General features: G+C 41.5%; 1 protein-coding gene across 1 annotated transcript; it reads right to left on the bottom strand.

Annotated features, from left to right (window-relative positions):
• Positions 1-395: 395 nt before the first annotated feature.
• Positions 396-8132, bottom strand: LOC310943506 (phosphopentomutase-like). The gene is made up of 13 exons (XM_083909099.1): positions 7996-8132; positions 6819-6986; positions 6474-6665; positions 6081-6164; positions 5807-6000; positions 5533-5722; positions 5356-5453; positions 3886-4069; positions 3608-3701; positions 2568-2697; positions 2282-2474; positions 1112-1245; positions 396-939 (listed from the first exon to the last, which is right to left on the bottom strand). The coding sequence occupies exons 1-13, from the start codon at positions 8068-8070 to the stop codon at positions 837-839; spliced, it is 1839 nt and encodes a 612-aa protein (XP_083765225.1). The 5' UTR covers positions 8071-8132; the 3' UTR covers positions 396-836.
• Between the last annotated feature and the right edge of the window lie 1764 nt (positions 8133-9896).

The raw sequence follows: 9896 nt of genomic DNA, 5'->3' as shown, positions 1-9896 counted from the left end.
AATAAATAGAGGGTGCATTTTTTTTTGGCAAAGCTGGTTTTACAGCTGCTGAGATTTGCACCCCTCATTTTATTTAGCCAGGAAGCTTGTTACTCATGTGGGATTAACTCTTATACCCAAGAAAGCATCCAAATATAAAAAAAGAGCACCACCATTAGATCCTAAAGGCTTTACAAAATAAAATAAACTGCATTTTCAAGTGTGGTGATTGAAGTAAAACCAATAACATGACTTTAACATTGGTAGACCTGGAGTGGAAGACTAATTAATGTCATTATCAGCACCTGTATTTGTCCAAAATGGCTGCTCGGCTGCTGAAGGACCTTTCAAAATCTTTTATTTGGTGAACAGCACTTTCTGACATGAAGAAAAGTTCATTTTTAATTCGAGGATTTCACACAAATAAACTTCACTCGTTGCAATGTATGACACAATTCTCACCCGTGTGCAACACACTGCCAAGTTCACAAGGGCAGGATTTAATTTAAAAACGTTAAATATTCTCTCTCTCTGTTATACTCTTGCATTAAATTAGATATTACATTATCAGTGTTCAATTCAACAGCTGTTTTCAATGTCTCATATACATTGGATGGTAGCGTTAAAAAGTGGAATGGCACATAAATATACAGTGACCTTCAGGAATGGTAGTAGTGATGTATACTGACAATGAAACTGGACCCTTCACTGTAACATGTGTTGTGTAAAAGTGTCATTAATGCCGTTCTAAAGTAGTAAAGTCAAGAACACCATGTGGAGAAATTAAGACGTTGTGTGAAATGTTAAGTCAGGTTCAAACCAGTCTTGATTTTTCAAGATTTTCCCGCGAAATGCTGCTACTGAGGCTTAGGCTGCAACTTGTTTTTCTGCGGCTCAAAGAAGTGTTCGACGATGGCGTCGACCAGGTCGTCCAGCTCCTTCTTCAGATGCGTGACGTCGCTGTTGGGAGACAAAAATATGTAAGAGACGACTGTGTCGAAGTAAAAGTTTCCATTTTAATGCTGTTCCAATAGGAGAATCTGCTGCTTTTATAAAAGTAAATGAAATATGTTCTGGTTTTGGCTTAAAATAACTGATAATGAAGCTCGACACACTCTCTACAGTGACCTACCTGTTACCAGGAGCAGCACAGAGCTCGGTGTAGTATTTGATTTTCGGCTCCGTGCCACTGGTCCTCATGGTGGCCACGCCCCCGTTAGAGAAGGTGAAGGTGATCATCTGACTGGAACTGGAGGTGGGGAGGACCTGAGGAGCGGCACATGAACAACATTTCATATCCACATTTTTGAGCTAATGTTTGTTTGTATTTTTAACTTATTTTTGACCAATATTGCAGCAACAATGTCGTAATTTCCTTAGAGTTAGATTTTAAAGGTGCATTATGTAATAAATCTAAAGCAACTGGCCATAAAATCCTCCTAATATGTCACAGAGACTCAGGAATAATGTTCATATAACAAACTGAACTCACCAACAACAACAGTACAGACAAAATATTTGCATCAACATGTTTTTTTGCAGACTGCAAATCATGTTTTGGCATGTGGCGCCACCTACCGCCGTCTACCAATCATTGCAGTCAGTAGAGTCTCAGCTGCCGAGCAACCACAGGTTGCCAGTTACGTCAGGAAAACGAAACCTAAAAGACCTCGGTGTTTTGAATTTCAATGTAGTAACCGTTTTTGGCCACATTCTTACATATGGCGCCTTTAATGACCGTACTGAATGGCAGACGACATCTATGCCTCTATAAATGCAAGGAATGGATGTGTGCTCCATGTTTTATGGATAAGAAATACAAGAGAATGGGTACACGTAATCTTTTAAATCGTGAGGAAAAATAGAAAATGTCAGAAATCTGGGTGCTCTAGTAAATATACACTACGGTTCAAAAGTTTGGGCTCACCTATACAATTTTTGTTGTGTTTTCCATTAAAAGTCACACTTTTATTCATCAAAAGAGCTGCAAAATTAATAGAAAATATAGTCAAGACATTGACAAGATTAGAAATAATGACTTTGCTTTGGTCAAAGAACCAGCAAAACTGTTTTCAGCTGTGCTAACATCATTGCACAAGGGTTTTCTAATCATCCAATAGTCTTCTAACGGCGTTAGAAAACACAATGTAGCATTAGAAGACTGGAAATGGGCCTCTATACACCTATGTACATATTCCATTAAAAACCAGACGTTTGCAGCTAGAAAAAAAGTGCTTTTCCTTTAAAAATAAGGACATTTCTAAGTGACGGTAGTGTACGTGTGTGAGTTTGTGTCTCTTACAGCTTTCTTATCAGCTTGGTTGCTGTCGTAGCCGGTGGTCAGGTCTCTGACGGCAGAAATGGCGAAGCGTCCACATTCGCTAGGATACGAGTCCTTCTGGCCACCGTGGCTGCGCAGGCGCTCGAACAAGCTGCGAATCACTTCCTGGTCATGGCAGATGAAGTAGGAGTTCTTACTAATGTGGTAGCCGTACCTGACAACCAGAAGATTAGAAAAATTAGATTTTCAGGGGTAAATATTTTATTAATAATAATAAGTTTGTTGTTGTGGCTTAAATGTGTCTTACTGTTCAAAGACTGAAGTGAGCTTTTGAGAGAGGCTGGTGTTCTTGGTGGCCAGGTAGGAAACCATCTCTCCTGCTATGGCTGCGGCACTCACTCCATCCTTGTCCAACACGGAGGGACTACACATGTACCCTGCAACACACACACACACACACATTTTCACGCCTCCATCTGTATGTCAACCTCCAGCTGCTGCAGTCACGTGCAAGGGCAAGTGATTCCAATTACAGGAACATAATCATGTCATGTGGAAATGCTATAAATTAACTGATGTGTGCGAGTGTGTGTGTTATATTAACCCCGAATGACCTTTAACCCAGTTAGACATTTGACTCAGACCAAGACCCAGAGTTGACACAAGTTTAATGTGTTTTAATGATTCATGTTTTCCTTTAAACGATAATCCAGACCGTACAACGGAGTTAGAAAACACAGTACCGTTCAAAAGTTTGAGCTCACTTAGAAATGTCACTTTTTTCCAATGAATATAACATAAAATTAATCATAAATACACTCTATACATACATCTGTTTTTTAATGGAATATGTACATAGGTGTATAGAGGCCCATTTACAGTGTTCTAATGGTACATTGTGTTTGCTAATCGTGTTAGAAGGCCATTGGATGATTAAAAAACCCTTGTGAAATGATGTTAGCACAGCTGAAAACAGTTTTATTTGGAATAAAAGTCACTATTATATATTTTTATTCATTTTGCAACTCTTTTGATGAATAAAAGTCTGACTTTTAATGGAAAACGCAACAAAAATTGTAAAGGTGAGCCCAAACTTTTGAACGCTAGTGTATATAAGTCACTGAAGCAGCGGTTTGAACTGTTTTTAGTAGCAAAATATATTCTTTCACATCCAAATCACTGGCTTTGATTATTGAGGCTGTAAAATACAGAGCACACGCATAACTTTAGACGGGTCAAATTTAATTTAAAGCTTGTGACATCGTGGAAATCATTATCGGCATGTGACGCAACAAAGGAGCCATTAATTACTTTCATCTGTGTGTGTGTGTGTGTATATACACATACCGATGGCCTCTTCAAAAGCAAAGAGAACGCTCTTCCCCTGGTCCAAAAGGTCTCTGGCTCTGTTTCCCATCCACTTGAAACCTGTTAATGTTTCCTGTCCAAACAGTGGAAGTGTTTCGGTGAGAAGAGGGATTTCATAATTATGTTTACTTTGGCGACAGTTCCCAAAAAAAGATGAAGCTTTCCATTTAAGTGTAAGTGTTGATATCCTTTTAAAAGCAGATTATCTCCGTATTATCTTGAAGTAACAAAAGCAGCGTATGTCATTGAGGCGTTACCTCGAAGTGGAAGCCTTCCTTCAGAGCGATGGCGCGCAGTATCTTTGACGACACGGTGCTCGACAGCATGTAGAGGCTTTTCACGGCGTCCGCGGCGTCGGGGTTCTGCTGCTTCCAGCAGCGGAACATCCACCAACCGAGCAACGCTCCCAGCTCGTTACCGCTGAACACTCGCCACTGTCCGCTGACACGGGGAAGACGCACATGTGCAGAGGTTATGGGATTTACAATGTCAGGAAAATGACGTGTTTGCATTAAAAAAATAAATTAAAAAATCTACATTTTAATAAAGGATTGGAAGTGGTGGTAACACTTTAAATTAGAGAAAAATGTCTTCACCATTAACTAGGTGCTGACTAACATATACAAATAGCATACTAGCCCTTTATTAGTCATCATTAACTGTTCCTGAAAGCTGTGAAAATAATACTAAAACTATTATTTACAAGATTCCGATTTATTTACACAGAATATACCTCTAAAACTTTGCTAAACTCCAAGAATCCGCACCAAAAGTTTGACTGAACCGCCTGCAGCTGCTGCTCATTTTCTCCCTCTCCCGTCACGGCACTCAGTCGTTACCGTAATACATGTAATAGCATCAGAAAGCCCCGTTTCACAGCTTTCAGGGGGAAGTTTGAATGATTTAAATTGCACGATGTAGCGAGGAGTTACGGTAATTTGAAATACACACGCGCCGCGGCGTCACCGGTGATCCCCGGGGTTGTAAAAGCACACATCAACACCTTATTCTACCTCTATTATGACACGAATTAATATTTTTCCAACATAAGGTGTTGTAAGAAAAACACAGGAAGGTTTTACTTAGGTTTATTATATTTAAAGGTAGTTATAAAGATTACAAACGCCTTGAGTACGCACAGCCACATGTGCTGATTGGTTGACTCAATCAGTCCCATCATCTCTAGGTCTGGGACTGAAGTCTCTTCTTACAATGAACATGTGATCACCTTTGTCTTTAACAGGGTTCCGATGATTAAATTAAATCCGTCTGGAGCCTCTTCCTTAATTACTCTTTTATAACCGATAGTAGTCTTTGACTCCCTTTGTATTCTAGAGACCGACTCTTACAGCAGAAGGCAAAGAGCAGATCATAGGAAACCCTACGTTGGACAATTTTGGTGCAACCTGTAATGTTCTGCGATATATGATTTCTTACTGTGTTTAATACGTGCTTAACGTTGACTAATAAAGGGCTAGTATGCAACTTATACGCATGTCAGTAAGCACTTAGTTACTGGTGAATATGTTTTGAGAAGGCTTTAAAGCTGCAATTTAGAAGTTGCATGCATGAATGATTTCTTTGTTATGTGGAGCAAAGAAACAGAAAATATTCACATTTAAGAAGCTAAAACAATCAGAAATCTTGTTTTAAATAATGAAAAAAAGCTTCAAACCGATTAATTTAATAACGGATGACTTGTTTCAGCTCTAATATTAAATACACACCTCTCTTGCTTCTCAGCAATAGCCAGTCGATCAGCATCAGGATCGTTCGCCAACACCACAGTGGCGCCCTCCTTCTCTGCCAGTGCGAACGACAACGTCTGCAAACACACAGCACGGGGACGCGTCACACACACCCGCGGACCAAAACACAGCATCTACGGTACAACGTCTACGCACCAGGACTCCCTCTCCCTCCTCAGGGTTGGGATATTTCACGGTGGGAAATTCAGGATCTGGATCCTTCTGCTCCTCCACGGCAAACGGAGGGCGAAGGTCGAAGGCTTTGAACGCCGACTGGACGAACTCGTGACCGACGCCGTGCACAGACGTGTGCACGATCTTCACCTCTGAAGTCTTGTTTATGTCCCTTGTTATATTCAAAAACACTGTTTAGCCACAACAATACCGGTGTTCGAAGTGATATCATCATAATAACACTCTTTATGAGCACCTGTGGTGGCAGTGATTCTGGATGGCTTTGAAGTACTGCACGTGAATGTCCTGGTACGGGTCTTTAAGCAGAGGGCTCTTTAGTGCCTCCTCTGCGTTCCAGGACTCGGGCCAAGGCTCCAGGTTCTCCTCTATGGTCTTGGCGATTCCTTTGTCATGGGGAGACACGATCTGGGCACCGTTCTCCCAGTAAACCTGAGACAAAACAAAAACTAAACTAAACTTGACAAAGGGCAAACAAATGGTAACCAACAAATAGTGCATTATTTTTTAACCTTGTAGCCATTGTCCTGTTTGGGGTTGTGAGACGCGGTCACCATGATCCCTGCACACAGACCCAGGTAGGAAACCGTAAAAGGCTGCAGGGAGACAAATTAACATAATAATCAATTGCAATACATTCAACATACAGCCTATAGCTATAGGTTTACAGTATGCGCAAATTATGCAACGTGTAGTAAAATACACAAAAGGGAAAGTCCGGTTTTAGACTGGAATTTGCCCCTGCAGCCTAAAAACTTAACAAACATGACAAAGAACAAACAGACCAGAACTTAAAATATATTTAAAATGCAAAAGTAGTCTTTTTTTCTTAGTAGTCCTGGTTGAAAGGTGTTTTATTATCCTCATTTGTGAGACGTGGACATATTAGTAGTACAATAGATTACCACAAACGGCGTCGGCGTGATGTCAGAGAAGAGGTGCACAGGAACCCCTCGGCTGATGAAAACCGCTGCAGCCAGGCTGGCAAAGCGCTTGCTGCCGCCGCCGCTGGGCGGGTGAGCGCGAGCGTCGTAACCGATGACGACGCCGCGCTCCTTCAGGTTCTCGAAACTCTCCTCGAGGTAGCGACAGAAACCCTTTTCGAGTGAGAAAACAAAGTGCGTGTTAATATGCGGCGATAGGAGCGACAGGAAACCAGAGCAATGGTGGTATGAAAACTATGCCGTCAAGACTGTGATTAACGTTCCATGCAAGTTCCTTGTCAAACTAGAAGTTGTTTAATTACTAACCTGTGTGGTCTGGATGATGGTGAGGTCATTCATACGAGACGTGCCAGGGCCCATGGCTGCTCTCAGACCTGCCGTACCAAACTCCATCCTGGAGGAGAAGCATTTCTTCAGCTCCTCCACTGCTCCCTCCTTCACCAGCTCCTGCACCAAAGATGCTGTTTTGGGGTTCTGAGGGGGAAGAAAAAATGATCGTTTCAGCGCTAAGTCAAATAATCGTCCAAGGTTTTCTTTACCGAGCTGAGCTAATAGGCCTGTCCTTTCGTCTTCATAACGTATTACATTACACAGTTTCAGGGTTCCTCCCCTGCAATGCATTCCTACCAACATACTTCTGTATAGGCGTCAATACTCTGTCACCCTTGGTTCCACTAATCTTGCCACATTTTTGTGGTAACATACAAGGGTCAAAGAAGGTCAGGGGTCGCATCTGTCTTAGGGGAACTTGAAATGACAAAAAGAAGAAGAATCAGAGCAGATAGAATAAGGGTCTGCACGCCTGTCAGAGAACAGGAGTCATGTGGACCCACTTACACTAACAGCACTAATTCAGTTATCTCAAGGCTGATGAATCTGGGTTCATTCCCCAACATGACCTCGTCTCTTAACCCTTTAGTGCTAACGTGGCACGGATCTGTGCCACAGGTGCACCCTTGGTAAATTGCTGCGTTTTAGGTTTTACAAATTGTGTAAATGTGTCTTTTTTTTGGTTTAATTAGCAAACTTATAATAATAATAACGAAAAAAAAGGAATGTCTGAGATGAGACTGAAATGGAGGAGGAGAAATGGCTAATAATCATCATTAAAAACGCTAGTTATTTGCTAACATGAGACATATTGCAAAAAAATATATTCAAAACGCACATTCATACACTTGTTTGTGCATTTTAAATGCATCTATATTATTTATTTACTATAACTACATCGTCTAGTTTGATTTAAATCTAAATGAGTTTCTTATTTATTAGTCTTCTCTCTCAAAATGCTCCGCCGTTTAGCCAGGCCGCCGTATGTAAATAAGAATGTGCTAATCTTAATCTGCTCCGCCTGGTTAAATAAAGGTTAAATAATACTAAATAAATAAATATCGACTGTGAGCCTCCGTGTGTGACAGTGACGACAGCAACAGCAACAGCAGCAGCACACGCTGAGCTAGCCTGTTAGCCGTCGTTAGCTTACCTTGTCATACTGAAGCCACTGAGCTACACACTTGTCCAGCTCGGAGTCGCCGGTTGAGGACGAGTCGTTGCTCATTATTCTCAAAGTTTCTCGCTCGGCGAAGTTCAGAATTAAGTCCTCGGCGATGAAGTGATGAGATTTTGACCCGGAAACCTTTTTACTGACAGGGTCCGGAAGACGCTGTGCGCGTGCGGCTTTGTCACCGCCCCCCTTTTTCTTTTTTTTTTACATTGACAATCACCGTCTTTTTACAAGACGGTGATTGGTTAAAACCGAAGAAGGGGCGGGGCTAGTTGGTAAGGGGGCGTGGTGACGTGACGCGTCACGAGTTTCACAGCTGATGCCTTCAGGTGACGGCCGCAACTGTTGTAATTACTGTGAAATGAGGCGTTTTACTGACATCTGGACAGACACGGACCGGAAAAAACAATGCAGCTTTCGGCTTCTAATGACTTTGTTTCTTCACTTTATAGATAAAACTAAGATCAAAGAATAAAAGACCCTTTTTGGCTTTGAACATAGCGAGATATACTATTAAACTATATATTTTATATATTTATTTGGACACATGGAAAGTATTCAAGTGCATATCTACTTTGAGAGTAAGCTGTTTTAGTTAACAGTAAAGCAAATTATGTACCATTTATACTAATTATACTACATAAAATGCTATTGGAATTATGATTAAAGGCTGCATATTCATAACCAACTTTCTGAAAATAAGCACTTAGCTAATTGTAATGTCTCTTTAAGAATCACAGAACTAATTCAGACTAAGTCAGACACAGGGAGGATTAAAGTTAGGTGCTGACGTGCCTTTTTTTTTAATTATTAACCATTGTCACGTAACCACAACAAATAAGATGAACCGACTTTAAATTGTGGGTGGGTAAATAACACCTGTCAGAGCTGCAGTGGCGGTAAATGATGAGACGGATGAACGTGTTTTTGGACTGTGGGAGGAAACCTGACGAAAACCCACACATGCACATTATTATTATTATTATATATAAATCTGTTTTTGTGCAAAAAATGTGTTTAACCTAAGACAAGTCTTAACGCAGTCTTCCTCTGTCATTCACAGTGAAAATGGGAACAAAAAAGAAAAGTTAAACGTGAAGCCTCTCATTAGTTTTAGTTTTTTCTGCACAGACCATTATATCACAGAGGCAAATCTCAAATTCACCAGAAATCGTAAACAAACGTCATGTGATCAGAAACACAGCTCAGTTACTGGTCAGACATCGCAATTTCTACATCAGGGAGCAACAGCAGATTATGAGGGAGTTGAGGATCATCCAGAAGGTCAGCAGGTGGCTGGTGGGTGGGCGTGGTGGAGCAGCTCCATCCTTGGTGTTCACGTACACATTCTCCAGTAGAGGGAGGCGCCGTCCATCCTCCAGGTCTGAGAGGGCCACAACTTCTCCACTTCCACAGGCATTTAGCCAAACTAGAATCCTCACCCGCCAGGAACCTATTCCACCGCACTTCTCTGACATGCTTGTGAAAGGGAGGGGTGAGCAGGAGTCTCACCATTAGATTCATTAATCAGTCATTGATTCCTACACACTGGACGTTGGCAATGTGCTGGTATCCACATGGACACAGCTGGCCATTGCTTTAAGACAGAGTTGAAACTGTGATCCTGTCCTGCTTTGACACAGTGAAAAAGAGTCGTGTGTTGATCAGAGAGAGCGCAGTCCTAACAGCCACTCCCACACCTCGCATATACAGACGCTATCTGCTGCGTTTCCTCTGTTTGATGAGAAACAGGTTTTCATCTGTTGGATACATTGACTCAGCATGTTTTTTGTCAGAACCTCGAGTCCTCTTCTTCTTCTTCCTCTTCTCTCCATAGAGTTGGTCTGGTCTTCTGTCTCTTTTTCTACCTTTCGGTTCCT

The sequence above is a fragment of the Microchirus variegatus genome, assembly GCF_963457635.1.
Source record: "Microchirus variegatus genome assembly, chromosome: 23".
Classification (NCBI taxonomy): Eukaryota; Metazoa; Chordata; class Actinopteri; order Pleuronectiformes; family Soleidae; genus Microchirus; species Microchirus variegatus.
This window is presented reverse-complemented; position numbering and strand designations above follow the sequence as displayed.

Excerpts from the sequence above, each read along its gene's own strand:
- LOC310943506 (XM_083909099.1), bottom strand. The coding sequence starts at position 8,070 with ATGAGCAACGACTCGTCCTCAACCGGCGACTCCGAGCTGGACAAGTGT. Across the intron at positions 3,702-3,885 it reads AGGAAGGCTTCCACTTCGAG|GAAACATTAACAGGTTTCAA; the intron begins GTAACGCCTCAA and ends CTGTTTGGACAG. Across the intron at positions 2,475-2,567 it reads CTCACTTCAGTCTTTGAACA|GTACGGCTACCACATTAGTA; the intron begins GTAAGACACATT and ends TCTGGTTGTCAG.